The following is an 18,909-nucleotide window of genomic DNA, read 5'->3' on the forward strand; positions in this document are numbered from 1 at the left end:
AAATAAAAAATTTAAAAAATATATAATAATCTCAATTAGTCTCGTTAACTTATCCCTCATTAACGAGGACAGATCCTTTGGACCACTTTTTATGATCTAAGGATGATCTCTTAGTATAGATTGATGAAATGAATGATCCCTATTTATAAAATAGGTAGGGATCATTCATCTCCACTAATCCACATCAAAGAATTATCTCCTAGATCGTAAAAAATAATCCAGAGAATTCAGGCTGCTCATTAACTATCCCTATAATGACCACATTGATAATTTGAAATAGTTGTTATATAAGAAGGTAATTAACTAAGATAAATATAATCCACTCGAATAATCTTTGTTTGATAGTCAAACCAATTTTTTTTTATAATCACCTACTAAAGTATCAATTATCAAATCACATATATTCACTTTCCATTTTATTTCTATGAATCGACTAATAAAAAAAATCAGTCCAATCGATTTTCTATTTAAAAATCAATTGATATTTTATATCGATTGAAACGATTTATCTATGTAACAACTGATTTTAAAAATCAATCAATTGATTTATTTTTTTATCAAAATTAATTTTGGATAAAATTGATTGATAGATCAAACGACTTTGGATTAATATGAATATCAATTTGATCGAATATATTAAGAGCAGTGATTTTTAAACATGAATTAAATTTTTTAAATATATATATATTCAAAAAATCACTGCTTTCAATATATTATGTCAAAATGATATTTGAGAGCATAAATATAATTATAAAAATTATATGAACACATAGGAGTTGGTTTCATGTCAATCCGAGATCGTTTGGTCTATCAACCGATTTTGACCGTTTGAATAATTTAATTCTTGTTCAAAAAATTACTGCTCTTAATATATTAAGTCAAATTAATGTTTGAGAACATAAATATAATCAGAAGAACTAGATGAATATATAGAAACTAAATTCATGTCAATCTGAGATCGTTTGGTCTATCAACCGATTTTGACTGTTTAAATAATTTAATTTATGTTCAAAAAATTACTACTCTTAATATATTGGATCAAATTAATGTTTGAGAGCATGGATATAATCAGAAGAATTATAGTTGATTTCATATCAATCTGAGGTTATTTGGTCTATCACTGAATTTTGGTTGTTTGAATAATTTAATTTAAGTCAAATTAAAGTTTGAAGGCATAGATATAATCAATAGAATTAGACGAATATATAGGAACTAGTTTCATGTCAATCTAAAAATGTTTGGTCCATCAATTGATTTTGTCCAAAATCTACTAATGGACCAAATGATCTCAGATTTTGTCCAAAATCGATTAATTTTTTTGAACACGAATGTATTTGAAAAAAAAATCGTCTTCAAAAAATCATTACTCCTAATATATTAGTTCTCCTAATAATCAGGAGAACTAGTCGAACATATAGAAACTAGTTTCATGCCAATTAGAGATCGTTTAGTCTATAAACTGATTTTTTTCAAAATTAATTTTGATAAAAAAAAAAATTAGTAGATTGATTTATTCAAAATTTTAACACAAAGAAAAATCAATTCAACTTATAAAATATCAATCAATTGATTAGCGGTAAAATCGAAAGTGGGTACATGATGTATCCTATACGATTTGATGATTGTAATACTTTATCTACCAGTTTGATAAAAAGATATAGTAAGATTTATAGTTAACCTGATTACGAACTGATAGAAAATTTTGATTGATAATTTTAATACTTTATCTACCGGTTTGATAAAAAAGATATAGTAAGATTTATAGTTAACCTGATTGCGAACTGAGAGAAAATTTTCATAGATCAAATCATCGGGAATAACTGAATACTTAAATTACGTTAAAAAAAAATAGTTAAATTTATTGAGTAAGGTGAGAAATTTAAAGAATAATTTTATATGTTCACTCATATCGTCCAATGATCGAATCCATCAATTTTAATTGAGATACATGGGAAGGCTCAATATTTAGCTTCAACAATTACCTGTAGTTAATGGATGAAATTTTACTTTTCTATGAAATATTTTCTTTTCTACGAAATAATAAATTTGCCATATAATAATTTTCTTCATAAAATATTGTACAAAGATTTTTACATTTGCATGATTACTGCCTATTAAAGTGAAAAAAAAAACAAATTAGCTCATAAACAAAACATAATATCAGCATTTTTTTCAGATTTAGCTATATGTTTAAGGCACAGCTTAGATATCCAATCTTGCACCAGTCACTTGAACTGCACATTGATACTGCATAAAACCACACCAAATCCCAGAATCCGCAAGTGTCAAGTAATTTTCTAAAAAGCTGATATCTAACCTTTTACAGTAAGACGTCATAGATACAACCAGCTAAAAGCAACTGATGATCGAATGTTGTTTGTAATGATAAGTACAATTGACTGCAATATAATCTGATTTCGAGGGAGGGCGAAGCAGATTTTGTTGACGAAATCATCTACACCCACCCACTTATTGTTGCTTTGTTACATAGCAAGACGTCTATCTGACAAGAAAACCAAGAATTGTGATAATAAAGAAAGGTAATCAATTACTTACGCTAGCACTTTCTTAAAAATAACAGAAAGTCTAGCAGATTTCTGTAACTCGGGAAATTTTCTAGTTTGCTTCATATCAAAGATAAGATGGTTTGCTACAGGAAATGGTCTGCTATTTAGATGATACCATAAATGCACGGTGCATCCAGCTGCCATCAAGACACTGTAAAAAAAACCTTCTATGTTTGCAGAGTTTGTAAACAGACATCCATCAAGTGGCAACTAGCTTCTGCAAGTTTTAAGATAGTAGTTGACAAAAGTTATCAGTTAAACAAGCAATGAAGTATCAAAATATGACAGGAACAATACCCTCAATTAGGTGGGGTCATCAAGGATTCCTATCCCAGCGGATGAGTGCTCAGAGGGGAAATACAGTCACTATCACAAGTATCCACGATGGCTAGAGTAGCCTTTCAACGATGCCTCTTGAATGATCTTATCCTTGGTGTGGAACTACTAGAATTTGCTCCCGGAAAAGTAGAGATGGGTGAGACCTGTGGCTGAGAATATGATTGCATGTGAGAACTATGCTTAGCATTTCTGACTATGTGGACATTAGCAGTTCGGACATTGTCTGAAATTAAGGATCTCAGGAAGCCACCAGGTTGAATGAAGCCCCCTTGTCTTTTTCCCTGAATAGATTTATTCATGTCAACTTTATCTCTAGGGGATTGCTGTCGATATGGTGGTGCATCAGCAAGTGCACTAGGCAATCCGTCACAAGAAAGAATACAGGCAATAGCATACACTGACGCCCCCAAAGCAGGTGGTAGAACTGCCTGTGGATTCTTTGCCTACAAATAGCATTCTTATGAGCGTAGAAAGGGGAGAAAAAACTTAAGATTGGGACCATTTTAATTACAGCAAAGCAACCAATATAGAACCACTGGTACACCTAACATGACCTACACCATAGCATTGTAAAGATTCCTCATTATTGAACCAAAAAAACGTATGCAGAATAAGCTAGTTCTTAACCTATCACTAGGGGGAATTTCACCATTGCTTATCTAAAGAAGCATGCCTGCCCGTGTGGGCTCAATCCTTTTGGGGGAACATTTTATCGCACTAAGATGTTTTTTCCCTTCCTTTCCCGAGATGATAAGATTACAACATTGAGTGTAGTGAAAGCATGACTAATCAGAAGTCAGAACTAATGTGTATGATCATAGTACATCAAACTGGCGTGTAATAGATGACTAGGGCATAGAAATGAGCTTCATCCAGGTCCTGCTATTCCATGCAACTATTAAATTGAATAATTCTGAGATGATTTTATTTTAACTGTGATAGGTTTGACGTAATAGCCAAAACAGACTGCCGAGGACCTAAGAACATCCCGACCAATATCAATCAATGTTTTTAAACATTATTGATAAATTATGGGTAAAAAAACCTTTACTGCTATATAATGCATGCAGATTGATATATGTAACATAATCAAATGATGCAAACACCAAATAACCCAAAATAGTTGGAAACAAGAAATAAACAGTTGGGCATAATGAAAACTTATGATAAATAGCAAAAATATATATATATATATATACCTTGAATAGGATAGCGGAAAATAGACGCTCACGAAGGCAATATATCTGCGCAACATCAAGGGCAGTTGATTCAAGTCTTAACCATCCATCAATAACTACTGAAACATTATTTTCAGGAGAAGACATTATTTCTTCCCCATGACTAGAGGATACAAGTTGCTCCATCTCATCTTCCTCATCACCAGAATCATCAACATCTTCATCACTATCATCAGGGCCACTTGTAGGAGCAACAACCATTTCCACTGCAAGAAACAATAATGGATATGGACCAACAAGAGAACAGTTTCTTATATACATTCCCCCATCCCCACGAGTAATTTCATCATAAAGAACAAGTGGGCACTCGGCTTGCTTTCTTAATGAAAAATCAAAGTTAGAGGAATGGGGATGCAAGCGAGCTTTGGCACCACCAGCAGTCTCCACTATGGCTCTTTTATCATTCTTTCGACGTGGAAGCAATCTCCCGATCATTGGATACGCACCAGCCACAAGTACAGCCCGTAGAATACCAGGATCGTGAGCATTTACACTACAACTTGACACATTTTGTGGAATAAATCCATGTTTTGCAAGTTCGCTTTGAAGCTGCTTCCTCATGCTAAATAGCATATTCATTGTGCTTGATGAGATATAATACCTAGAACAGAATTGTGACTCCAGACCTCTACCTTTTGCCTTCTTCCAACAATCAAATGCTGCAACAACAGCAAGTTGATCACTATAACCACCATACAAGGAAGCCAATTCAAGTTTCGCTAGGGCAGCTTTCTTCCTCTCATCTGGAGCCACTGGAAGAAGGAATGGTTCTCGATAATCAGCTGCACATGCTAGAGTCAATGCAGGGTCCAAGCAATTCATCAAAATTGCAAATAAAAGCATCTTGCTAGTTGAGGGATGGACAGGAAGGGAACCAAGCTTCTCCCCAAGATCAGTCAGTTTTTCATCATTCATTAAGGCACCAATATCTTGAAGAACAATTATTGCATTGCGAATTGTTTCAGAAACAGGAGGATCAAGTGTTTTTTGTAGAAAATCTGCTACTTTACAATTGGGATCAAGCAATTTTACCTGCAGCGTGAGTTTAAAAAAAAAAAACTAACTTTTAGCACTAACAACAAAGTGGAAAGCAAAAGAAGTCAATCTTGCCTGCAAACAAAGTTCCTCAATAGGCATCCTTTTTATCTCAGGAACTTGGTACTCCGGCAAAGATACTGCACGGAATTTAGAAAAAAGGTGGTAACAGGTCCCTGGCTGACAACGACCAGCACGACCCTCACGTTGTCTTGCACTAGCTTTTGATACCCAAGAAGAATGAAGTGTAGATACATTGTTATATGGATCATAATTTTTTTCCTTCATTCGACCACTATCTATTACATATACAACATCATCAATTGTAACAGCAGTCTCTGCAATGTTTGTTGACAAAATGATTTTACGAATGCCAATAGGCGGGCATTTAAAAACCTTCTTTTGCTCTGCAGATGGAATCATAGAATGGAGAGAGAGTATCAAAAACTTTGATTCATCTTGAAAGAATGATGAAGCAACCAACTTTTCTCTGGTTTGATTAATGTCATCCCATCCAGGAAGAAAGATTAGAATTGCTCCTTCTGTCGAATCAGTGCAAATCTTCCTTAAGAGTCGCTCTATGAGCAGAGTGTCGATATGTTCTGGATTAATACATGCAAGGTACTCATTTAGCAGCTTCTCCTCCTCTACTGATTTTGAGTTATCTTTCTCCATATGTTTCTTGATAATTTCATATACCTGTATCTGATTCTCACATTCAGCCCAATCTAGAGCGCATCTACCATTGTTGTCAGATAAAGAACAATCAGCACCATAGGATAGAAGCATGCAGACATCACCAACTTTGCCCTTTCCTGCAAATACCATCAAGGGTGATACACCCGTCGAAGAATGTCTGTAGTTGTAGATTCTCTGTGTTTGCTCAGAAGAAATCAATTCTAGCAAGGGATCAAATTCTTCATTAGTTAAAGCCAAAGTTACTGCTTCGTCCAGAGAATTTCTGTATTCTTCAGACAGGGGGCTACTCTCGTCAGAATCAACTGCAGCATGGTTTAGATGATTATCATCCATAGATTTCAAGATAGAAAGCACGTCCTCCAAATAAAAAACCGTGACCTGAAGAATAATGGTGTCAGCTAGTGTTAGCTCAAGTTATGAAAGCGTCTTGATTGTTGGTGTTTATTCACTAATTGACTTAAAGTATCCTCACAGGATAAGTGAAACCCGGAACTTGAATAATGGGGCATCCATAAAAGTAGTTGGAAAATCGCTCAGCATCAATAGTAGCACTCATGAGCACCTGTTAGTTTAAGATACAGATCATGCATCAAAATGAGACCATAGAACATAATGAGCACCAATGTTGGTTGTTATTGAGCAACTGCAAAACAAGCATGAGATGCAGCACAAAGTGAAAATCAAATATAGACTTACCAATCGTATATGTGGATATGAAGGCAGCAAATCTCTGACGAACAAAACAGACAGCAATAAATCAGAATGGAGTATACCTTCATTCCATAAAAATGTCATGCTTATGATATTGCAAAAAACAAAAGCATATAATTAAAATTCTATCATTCTTGGACTAATCATATATACTAATTCCATACTACATGCCAATTTAGAGCTTCCTAACCCAAACGAGATCCGCAATATGGAGTTGACTTGGAGAATTTTGTATATACAGTATGGGAACAGTTTAAAAAAAGAATAAATCAATCGGGCAACTAAGTGGTGATTTCCAAATACCTGAGTATTGTCAGCATAAAATCAGAAAATCTATCCCTCTCGTGAATTTCATCCTAAAAGACAAAGTAATTGGGAAGCCACAAATTAGAATAAAAAGTAACACAGAAGATCTGGCACATTAAAGCCTCTGGAAAACTATGTTCTAGTCTCAAAAGGAAATTTGATACATATCATTCAATATGATTTTCAAAGTAAAATCACAGATACCATGCTGTAAAAGAATTCCAAAGGTGCAGCTTGCTCTTACTAAAGTATTTTTAAAAAGAAAGTACGAAGACAAGACCTTTAAAGAAGCATGTCAATTAGTCGGTCCTGAAGGATAAAAGCTTCAAAGATCAAGCATAGTAGTTATGCATTAACAGCACACTTTTCTCCAACAAACTCATAAAAACATATTTCCTCCTTTTAGAAGAAAGAATCTTGAATAGGTTAATCCATTACCTAGAAGCTCAAGTCTCGCCTATGACTAGTGAGGTAGCCAGAAAATTGTTTGAGTGGAGTTATAAGTTTAAGGGTAAAATTTTAAACCTGAAATAAACAACATGATGCCTAAAAAAGTCATGAGTTCACAAGTAGTTAAGAAAAGAGACAATTTATATCACTTTTCAGCAAAATACAAAAACATATCTTTTCAGAACTATCATTGGAGTGATTTCAAATTTTGAAATCATTACAAAAATAACTTTATTGTCTATATCATCAAATATATTTTTTTTATGCCATCAATAATCATTCATCAGCTGCTTGATCAATTGATAATATAGATGGTTCTTCACAATATTCATTGTAAAAAATGAATATTGATGCTCAATGTATTAACAAGGCAAATCAATACAAATTTTATAAGCAAAGGACTTCTTCAATGAATAGAGATTTTCAAGCATATAGCTTCAAAGCTGCAAATGACCACCACCACTTAAACAAGCCTATAGAAATTCAAGACTTGAAGCTGAAGTGTCATCAAAGCAAAGAAAAGCTTAGAAAACAAGGAACAGAGAGGCGAGTACCACAGAAGATGACAGAGAGTAGAGGGTGGACTAAAGAGGAGGCTAGAAGGGAGGGGTGAACAGAGTAAAGCAAGCCTCAAAAGAGTGATGGGTGAATCATGATTCCAAAAGATGAGGCCACCAAGTGAGCGGACAAAGTGCTGCAAGTACAAAAAACCTAATGATGGGGTTAATTTAGTGGGGTCAAGTAAAATTTAGTTTAAGAAGGTGGACAAAGTGCTACGAGTATAAAAGATTTAATGATGGGGCAAAAATTTAGTGTGGTCCAGTAAAATTCAGTATAAGAATTATATTTTTATATTTATTTTTGTAAAATAAAGTCCAATGGGTCAATTTATCTACTAGGCCCAATGTGGCTACATTCCTCCGTGTGATTAATATCGTTTCACCAATTCATTTGTCATGTTTGGGCCAAAGTGGCCCACACATAAACAAAGAGTACCAAGGATGAAAATATATAGATTTGTCTCTTTCATTCCAGCTCTTTTGGGATAAGTGGATTAGTGAATCAACTTTATCAAATACAAATCCACTTCCTAACCTTCTTATATTGCAATATCAGGTGGTAACATGGGGTGAAAATAAAATACAAAAATGTAATCTTTTTCTCTTCAAAAATAATGCTGTGTAGTGCCACAATCATTAAAACGCTCCTACAAATTTATTTAGTAAATAACCTGTCTTACTCTTATGATTCATAAGCTTGCCAAACTTGATGAAACAAGTTCAAGTTCATAAAAAAAATGATATGACAATCAATTCAAACATTATCATACTAGAAACAACAGCTTTACCACAATAACATGAGTTATTCCTTGGAAACAGTCTTCCAGTAAACTGTTCCCACTGTCAGTGCTTGACATACTCGAACCTCTGCTAATCAACAATCTCAAAAGTACTCCATTTGTGCAGAACATTATTGACGATTGTTTCCCACCCTTCGACTCCAAGCGAATCTAAGTAAAAAACAACTAAACTTCAGATTGTTTGAAATACACACACACAAACAGTTTATCTAGGAAAAAAAAATGGAATTTCAATAAGAGAAAGCTCTAAAGCAGCATAATTGAAAATGTAGAGATGTCTTCAAAGTAGTAATTGAGGTGGAAGGATTAATAGAAGCCAGAGGTCAGTAAGTCAGTAATAGTTAGTTTGGGTTGCATTTCTTCCAAATTGAACTTCCGCATCCCTATTCACAAAACATAAATGGTAGCATAAAGGAACCAATAGAAATTAGCATTAAAAATATAATATACTAGGATTTAAATTAATATATGCACATAATAATGTACATATACTAGATAAATGAGTAGTACATGCACATATACTAGGTATACTACTATACTATATGTGCATATACTAGATATACTCAGTCACTAACATGAATCTTCAACTTCTGAAATTTTCTTTAGAAAAATCAAAATACCAATTTTGGATAAGAAGAGATAAGTTGATAAAAAAAAATGCTAACCCTGTATCCAACAGTCTCTCCAACAGTTTCCCCTCTTTCATAAGAGATCCTTTCAGCAACTGTACATCCCACCAACTAAACAATTAGAACATGATTTAAACACAGAAGTATAAAAAAATGCTGTAGAGTAATGAGACCTGAAATAGCTGATATCCGTCTTGGCTGTGTGCATACGATCTTGCAAGTCTCACCTTTATCCCACATATATTCCAACAGATACTGAGGAACCTGATTTGAATCAAGGGCAGTTTAGTGCAACTAAACAAATTAGAAAAAAATGGAGAACAGACATAATTGACTTTCAGTAGTAAATAACTGAAATCAAGATTACTTGAAACAGAAACAATAGGTCAAGCATGGAAGCCCAAGGCAGCAGGCTATGTTAACTACTATGGTTACACTTCAAGGTATAGCATAATGCTTGACATAATCTACCATCAAACTAAGGGTGGTCTTGGCATACAGAAGCATTAATCATTCATTATCAATAACAAGGAACAATGCAACAGCACAAGAAAACAAGAGTTTCCATTTTGCAAGCTGTGTTTTTTCAGTCACTCCATCAAAAACTAAGATCTGAAACAAAAGTGAGATTAGAAATTGAAGTTGGGGATATAGCTTTAACTCAAAGAACAATATTTTTGGAACGAACCACCTAGTTAAGCATTCTATAAAAATATAGGATGTCTTAGCAGAATGGTTTTAAATAAGACATTTCCTAAAGTTACAAGAAACTTGTGGGTCAGGATGCAAACTTTCTGAACCAACAGATTCAGAACAGATGAACATAGCTGAGATGCCAAAGCCCACATGAATAAAAGATCCAGTAGCATGTTTCTATTAAAACTTCATGAATATCTGAAAGAACTCTGACTCAAGACAATAAACTGAATGGTTAATAATGGACCAAGTATCAAGATTCCGAGTTCAAAAACATAAATTGAATTGGGAAAATCAGTCAAAACCAAGAATTGATCAAAATAAACTGGTTCTCTGTGTACAGTTAAATCTTTTTACTTTGTCCTTATCTGTTGAACCAATTAGACTGGCAAGTTCAGCAACCCAATGTCAGGCTTTGTTCCATAATCAATCATCAACGAGAATGTTCATACCAATTACTTGGAATCAGCTAGATGGATCTTACCTAACCATCGTTATTCAAGGTTACATCACAAGTAATATTCCAAATCAACTATCATTGTATTCGTTTTAACAATAGATTAAACTCTTACAACTTTCACTCTAATAGATTAAACTCATCAAACTCTAATAGATGTTGATCACCAAAATCATCTTAACATATTTGTCTTTCATTTTATGATCTATAAGGCTACACCTAATTCTTTTGGATAATAACATCTTTATTTAATCTAACCTCATACGTTCATTTTAGGAATTCTCTATATTATTATTATTTTTCATGTTTACTTCCCAATGGAGAAAAGGCTTTATTGCTTCAGTCAGTTGCTGGGTGCAGAACCTCATCATCAATTACAGAAATAGGGTTACATTTGGTTGCAGGATGCCATGGTTTTGATGGAGAGAAAGAAGACAGTCCAAGTTTAGACCCATTATTACAAGAAAGTTGTAGCTATGTTCTACGTGTTTGATGTGTACAGAACAAGTAAGACTGTAAGAGGTAGGTCACTCTAAGGTAAATATAAAAAGAGATTATGCAATATCAAAACTTGAATAAGATAAACAAGCATTGACAGCAATTATTAATCGTGCGCAAGTGTGTGTACACATATTAGGAGATGCACAAAACGCATAAATAAAGTTGGTAATGTCTCTAACATCGTTACCTCATTATGAAATTAGGATTAGAAAAGCATCAAAGAATTATAAAAAATAAAATTAGCATATATAAACATTATATTAAGACTAACTAAAGATAATGAATGCTAAAATTGCATAAAATGTAGGGGGAAAATATGAATATAACATAGTAGTTATTGTCAGTAATGTATCAGAAATATAATTTGTGCTGGCAGATTAACAAACTAGTAATAATATGGCATTATTGATTAGAAATAAATATTGCATTACTGCTACAACTGGATACAATTTTTTCAATTATTTATAAACTTTTTTTTTACACAAGTTGCTATCCATAATTTGATAAAATCTATTAATTCCATGTTAAGAAAATGACAACATCTCTTTCTAATTAGGTATCAATAATCTGATAGCAATTTATTTTAAAACGTCAGCGTTTACACATTAATTTAATAGTATAAATACTTGACAATGTATACAATATTTCAAATGATATTATAGTACCATAGTTGCCAATCATATTCAATAAGTACGTCTAAATAATTATTATCTTACATAACACTTTCTGATTTTAAATTATTGTGTTTAAATTCCAATCCACCAATTTGTTGATCTGATATTGCCTATATTTGGCTCGGGCAATCACGATATCCATACTGATTTTGCAAACTACAAAACTTTAACCTATAAAGTATCAAGAATCTATTTGATCATATTGACGATATCTTTTCCAGTGACTCCTCGCTGAGTAATAGTTTCAATATATCTAAAATTATTATTTACTAAAGTTTCAAGTGAATAAACAAGTCTATTCTGTAAAAATGCAGGATAGTTTAATTAGAATAGTAAGTACATGTTTCAAATTTAAAACAAAATATCAAATGGTGAATGTATAAATATTTATATATGGAACAAATGATTATCTTTGTCCTTGAGATGCTAAAAATATCAAAACAGAAATAAATTTGGAGAAGATGTGAGCAGCATAAAAATTAAGTTAAAAACCACAATATGAAAAATAATTAAGGGGCATGTGCAAGAGGCATATAAGCATAGAAAGGAACCTGAGTGGTTTTTCCACAACCAGTTTCACCGGATATAAGTACAACCTGAATTAAAAATCATATTAGCTGATCAAATTCATCAGGATGATATACAAATAGGCAACATATCCACAAAAGGAAGACAGATGAGAGTGATCATCTGTTCATAACAATCTAGAATAGCCATTTAGCCAACTTGTACATTATTGGGGTTCCTTTAATTTTAAGTGTTAATTAATTCAGCATGGCAACTTCATAATTGAATAGTTCAGTGTCAACTATCCACTCTATATGGTGGTCCTATGGGCACAATGAAGTATAAAATTTCCAATTTCTTTTAACAGTAAAAATAGACCTAATAAGCTGTTTTTTTTCCCTCATACAAATTAATTTTCTAATATAATAAAAGATTTCATATGTTTACTGTGGCATATAAGTAAAATCAAGAAATTTTAGGACACCTGTTCAACATTACTAGCAACTGGAATAAACAATAGGCAATGTTTTGCTATCTAAGAAGTATTATATTTGCTTAAATCTGCAAAGCGTTTTTTCTATACCCAACTAATAGCAGTTTTGAAGAATAATTTCACAAAGCAGCAGCAGCATCAAGCCTTGTTTGTCCAACTATTTGCTGGTCGGCTATATGAATTTTATCTGTTCATTGAGCTCTACACAAAGCTATTCCACTATCGATATTAAAATCAATAAATCTTTCATTATGGTAACTAATATTTTCTTTGGTGCAACTTACACCCATAATAATTTCACTGGGATGCTATCCGAAAAAGGTAAATCTGCAAGGTTTCAGTTTTCACCTTGGAACATGCAAGATACATGGTAGTTCAATTAATCACATATTAAGGAAAGAAATTCCAGTAGGGCATTGTTACCTGGTTATTTTCCAGTGTGGAAGTAATCAGATGTTTGAACGATGCAATTGGAAGTTTAGCTCTATCTTCCACAACCTGTAGAAATATCCACCATAACTTAAAATCATGACAAATCAAGTTAAAATAAAAAAAAATGTTAATAGCATCTCTTGGAGGCAAGACGTTATAACCTAATACTAGGAGTACAGATTTAGTTTAAGTTCAAATGTTCTTAAATTAAATTTTCATAAATCATTTTCGTTCAAATGTTCTTAAATTAAATTTTCATAAATCATTTTCTTGCTTATTTAAGAATAAATTATAAGTTATTTCAAAGCATTGAAGTAATTAATATTTGATTTGAATAATTTCGAGCTAATTATTTATGAAGTTTTACATTGTGTATGAAAATAATAGATCAAATCATATGGATTACTAGTTAATATAGTGAAATTTTTTAATCAAGAGTAATTGTGATAGACCTGAAGAATTTTACTTGAGCAATAGTTTCCTGATTATTTTATTATTTTCTAAATTTAAATAACAATGTTTTGTTGTTATTAATATATGATTAGGTCATTATTAAGTCAATATAATTATAATAATTTCGAAATTATGTAAAACTGGTCATTAAAGTAGGTTGACCAACCTCAAAAACTTGAGCTGTTAAAGAGACTAATTTATATATTTATAATGTTAAGGTTGCGTACAATGGATCCTTCCTCGGGATCCCGCATAACGAGAGTTTCGTGCACCGGGCTGCCTTTTATATTGTTAACAGGAGTTCTTCACATGTGGGTGGCACTCCATCTTCATGTGTAGTGGGTACTTGACTTGATTGGCTCAACCTCCCAACACATGAATTGATAAATATGAATATTTATATGTTTCCCACATAGGTGAAATTCAAACTTAAAAGCTTCTACTTTGATAAGATATAAGAGTTGATTGGTTAATCACTTGTCCAAAAGTTCAAGTTGTTAGGAAAGAGACCACAATATATATATATATATATATATATATATATATATAGTGTTAGCAAAGGTATTTTTAAAATTTATAATGAAGTATAAGTGATTATATTTTGTCTACTTTACATTAATTAAGATATTTCAAATTTATTAAAATTGTGATTTGGGTGCAATGTTGATTTGGTCATACATTTAAAAGATTATTATCCCATAAAAGCCTATAATGAGCTCTCTTTAATAAGCCATTCATCTTCAATTAATATTTCATGGAACCCTGGAAGAATTTGTAGTAGGAGAACATATCATCATCTAGGGAGGGAGGTTAGCCCCTGACTTCTAATGTGATATTGTAGTACTCTTCTCTTTGATTGCATGTTTCTATTGATTTATTCCCAAGGTAGCTAACATGTATTGCACTCACATACTAACTCCTTTTTGACCTTTTGAATCCATTAATCTTACATAATGGATCCTTACTCCTTAGCACTTGATGTATTTTTGGACTAGGACTCGATCTAAACATAAGGGCTCCGGAAGTTTAATTAGCATTTATAGTAATCTCCCAACAATCATATTAATCTTACAAAAAGCTTTAAACATCTGAGCACAAGCTAAATTAGATTTAGATGAAACTTAAAGATATCTGTCATATATTTCTATAATTAGCTAACAATCATTAGCAAGATTAATATTTAATCCATGAACTAATTATAAGGAGATAATTAAATTATTCAATTTCACAAAACCTACTTATAATCCCTATAACTGTGTTGTACTACTAATATATTGCCTAGTATCTTAGTAATAAACAATTTTGACTGACTACATATTTATTTAATTAACAGATTTTTCTATTATGTTAGTTAACATTATCTTGTTGAATAGATTGTCTAATATGCTAGTTAATAATGTGATCTGGCATGCCAATCAATAATTTTATCTAATTAAAGCACCTGTACAAGCTAAGTGTTAGGGTTGCAAGGTTGCAAACATAGTCCCACATTGAAAACACATGAGAAAGATCATGGCTTTATAAGAAAAAGATATTTCCATTGGTATGAAACTTTTGGGTATAACCCAAGAGCAAAACCATGAGAGTTTAAGCCCAAAGTGGACAATATCATACTATTGTGGGGGCATCTAAATTCTTTTGGTCCTAACAATTGGTATCAAAGCAAGGTCGCTCTTCACCGGACTAATCGTCGAAAGAAGCATGAGCCAGAGTCATTATCCAAGATCGAACCATGTGGATAAAATCTTGAACAAAGTACGGGAGGCCCTGAACCTCCCCAAGCAGGTCAATGACATGATGCTTGAGGGGAGGCACTGAGTAAGTCAAGAGTGACCCGATGCTCGAGGGGAGGCCCTGAGCATATCAAGAATGACCCGATGCTTGAGGGGAGACCCTGTGGTCCTTTGTTTGAGGAGGGGATTGTTGGGGTTGCAAGGTTACAAATATAGTACCACATTAAAAACATATGGAAAAGATTATGGGTTTATAAGAAAAAAATATCTCCATGAGGCCTTTTGAGTAGAGCCCAAGAGCAAAACCATAAGGGTTTAGGCTCAAAGTGGACAATATCATACCATTGAGGAGATATCTAAATTCTTTTAATCCTAACATTAAGACCCAAATTCAAAAACATTCTAATGTAAAAGTCTAATTAACTAATAAGATCAAACATTTTGGCAATAATAACCTTTGTAAGATGTGTCGAATTACTTATTTTAGAGGCTAACTCGTCCATCTTCTGTTGAATGTCAGATTTTCCCATTGATGGCCTACAAAAGCTAGTATCTGGTTTCCACTGTCTTTTAGCAGCATTTGCTTTAGAGTTGGGTGCTGCATCTTCACTCAGGTCTGTATCATCAGGCGGATAACGCATGAAAAGATCTTGTATAATATTTTTTGTCTCTTCTGACAATTGCAAGCCAGCATTAACTTCTTCCTTCTTAAGGGATCGGTTTTTCCTTTTGCTTTTGTATACAGAAAGTTGCCTTCTTTCTCCATACCTAAATCAGGTTTAAGGTATTAAACAAAGGCACAAAAAAAACTCATGCATCAGTACTTAAGAAGCATAGAGTCAAAGAAAAAATGGACCTATTATTCATTACAAATGTCAAATATAAAATCAAAGGGAATATTACAATTTTGGTATTAATGGTGTAGAATGGATCCAGTTCAAGTTAAATGATGTAGTACAATGTTAGACCATTTTTTAGTTTTTTTTTTTACCATTTCCTGTCTAATTGTTATTTTATTTTCCGTCTAAGTTTATATGAACTTCTAGTTAGATTTACTTCTTAAAGTTGAACTTGTCCCATTTGTTTAGACTTCTTAAAGTTTGAACCTAATCTTTTTCTTATCTCATTAAGCTGGAAGTTTTATCATTTGATGAAGTTTTCTCATTTGATGCCGTGATAATTATTAAGAGAGTTTAAAGTCACTAATTACAATTTATGAGCCAATATGCATACAATATAATAATCAAGTAGCTACTTGGGAATGATCATATCTAAGCTACACCTGAACACTTTTCATTTGTATTTCTCTTTTGCCACTAATCTGATTGATTGTTTCCATTTAATCCATAAAGAATGCCCTCACAGGTTGGCTCCAAAAAATAAATGTAGTCATATGACTGCAACACATTCTAGTAAAGGGTCTACCGTAAGAGTTCAAGCGACAGTGGAATGGCATTTACATCCAGGAACTTCAAAAATCTTGTCTGATAATCAGGAAATAAAGAGTAAATGCAAACATAAGAAAGAATAATTATGCATGTTTAACTCACCCAGAACTTCTCGATACCATGCCCATTTTTCTGCACATCATATGAATTAATGCACGCTCTTGTTTTGACAAACCTGGTTCAAATGTGTAAACTGCAAAACAAAGTAGAAAATCCATTGATTACATGTAGAGACAATTTATAATATTCAGATGTACACCCCAAAATAATAACACAGGCAATAATCAAATATATAAAAAAAATCAAGGTTTCAAAATCCCATGCAGGCAATTTATGGTGGACCACTTCATTTTACCTAGGTCTTCAAGTTCTAGATGCTTATATGGCTTTCATCCCAGAGAAGGGCTCCAGATCAATCTAAAACCTACAAGCATATGAGAAATTCAATGTCTTTCTCAGCTATTCCTGATGAGTCGGATGAATCTACAATTAATCTCCTAAAATAGTGAGCATGGTCTCCGTTCTATCGTTCCTAATACAATTCCAGAAAGCCTACTTCTCAAAACCAAGTAAAAAAAGGTTCTTTGTTATTAGCTTATATTTGCACACTATGCAGATTTAAACGTTACGTAATTAAGATTGTTAGTCCGCCCAATGCTCGTGAAGTTGTTTGTTTTCAGGCAAGAAACCTAAGCATTTCACCCTGGGAAATCAGGGAGAGGAGCAAGTGCAATCCACAATTTCAAGAAGATAATTCAAGAACGAGGAGGGCGAAGCCAAGCACTAATATCTAAGGGGGCGTTTGGTACGCGCATTTTCCATTTTCATTTTCTGGAAAACGCGCGTTTTCTGGAAAATGGTGTTTGGTTTGCGTTTTCCGCGCGCGTTTTCTAAAAATTTGGCTATCGTTTTCTAGAAAAACAGAGAATGACAAAAAGTCGTTTTCTGTTTTCTAGAAAACGCGCGTTTTCCAGAAAATGAAAATGAAAACGGTGCAAACCAAACGCACCCTAAAAGTCTCGAGGAAGGAAAATGCCAAGAGACAGAAAACAACGTGAACGAAACTGCATTTTTATGCAGGGAACTGATAGGCACCTTCATCTTGGGATGCCTGGAACTCCTCAAGAATTCTCGCAATTCGAACGCGAGAGGCCTCGGAGACCGGTCCCAGCTGCTGCTGTTGCCCTCCTCCTTTTCCGTTCTTCCTCCCCATCGTCTTCCCTTCTAGTTCCTCCCTCCCCTCAGCGAAACAAACGCCACAGGACGAATCTGGCGTTCGGCCGCCCCCGGTGGCCCTCCGCCGTGTTCTTCCGGGAGCTCTCGAGAAGGCAAACTTGTGGGGGGTCTCCCGCCTGTCGCCTCCGTATCCTTTGTAGGTAAGCCAAGAAACCTAACCAGATGCAAAACACCGAGTGAGCGCCAAATACACGCTTCTACTGCTACTTAATCAGTATAAAGCCCACGATTATAATTTAATTCATAGATTAATTGGGCCGTAATCAATCTGTTAGCCCATTTTCTTAATGTGGCCGATATCATTTTGTCCATTGTCCAATAGAATTCTATTATGCGTATGCAAATGTCAAATTCATCCAATTCTCCGAGAAATATTTCATCGAACTACATATCAATTATTCTATCTACAAATTTTATACTAAATTTTAGATAAATAATCAGGGCGTCTCAACTGTTTCAGAGGCTATATATATATATATATATATATAATTTTTTAAAGTAAAATTATTAATAAAATTTTATATTCAAGTTTTTTTATAATAATTTTTAAAATTAATAAAATATAAATTATGTAATCTTTAAACATTGTTAAAAACTTTATTATTTTAATTAAATTTATTTTTTAAAAAATAAAATTAAATATATCAAGTGTATTTCATTCCAAATTTATTCTTTTTTAAAAAAATATTTAATTCTGAAAATACATCTAAATCATTAATATCAAATAATATTTTATATTTTAAAAGCGTTCTTACTAAAAAATTTTATATCTAAAAATACGTTTTTTTAATTTATATAGTAAAAAAATAACTTGATGTTTAAAAAAGTAGCAGTGTTTTGCCTTAAAATCTTTCAATTTTTGTTAGAAAAAAAAAAGAAAAGAAAAGGAATATTTTTTATAGTAAAAAAAAAGGGGGAAATGACATAAGATCACCTACAACTAGA

General features: G+C 32.9%; 1 protein-coding gene across 3 annotated transcripts; it reads right to left on the bottom strand.

Moving 5' to 3' along the window:
- Window positions 1–2,273: 2,273 nt before the first annotated feature.
- Window positions 2,274–18,144, bottom strand: LOC122037944 (DExH-box ATP-dependent RNA helicase DExH6-like). 3 transcript variants are annotated; one of them, XM_042597442.1, is made up of 16 exons: window positions 17,824–18,144; window positions 16,831–16,921; window positions 15,736–16,048; window positions 13,086–13,160; window positions 12,214–12,258; window positions 9,508–9,598; window positions 9,371–9,429; window positions 8,694–8,855; window positions 6,893–6,945; window positions 6,575–6,608; window positions 6,351–6,440; window positions 5,255–6,256; window positions 4,106–5,176; window positions 2,865–3,349; window positions 2,683–2,784; window positions 2,274–2,499 (listed from the first exon to the last, which is right to left on the bottom strand). In XM_042597442.1, exons 1-14 carry the CDS (start codon window positions 17,939–17,941, stop codon window positions 2,969–2,971), a joined length of 3,585 nt encoding a protein of 1,194 aa, XP_042453376.1. In that variant the 5' UTR covers window positions 17,942–18,144; the 3' UTR covers window positions 2,274–2,499; window positions 2,683–2,784; window positions 2,865–2,968. The 3 variants fall into 3 exon arrangements, with proteins under 3 accessions (XP_042453376.1, XP_042453375.1, XP_042453374.1); XM_042597441.1 differs by having other exon boundaries at window positions 2,274–2,503; XM_042597440.1 differs by having other exon boundaries at window positions 2,274–2,784.
- Between the last annotated feature and the right edge of the window lie 765 nt (window positions 18,145–18,909).

This window comes from Zingiber officinale, chromosome 1A (genome assembly GCF_018446385.1).
Source record: "Zingiber officinale cultivar Zhangliang chromosome 1A, Zo_v1.1, whole genome shotgun sequence".
In the NCBI taxonomy this organism is placed as follows: Eukaryota; Viridiplantae; Streptophyta; class Magnoliopsida; order Zingiberales; family Zingiberaceae; genus Zingiber; species Zingiber officinale.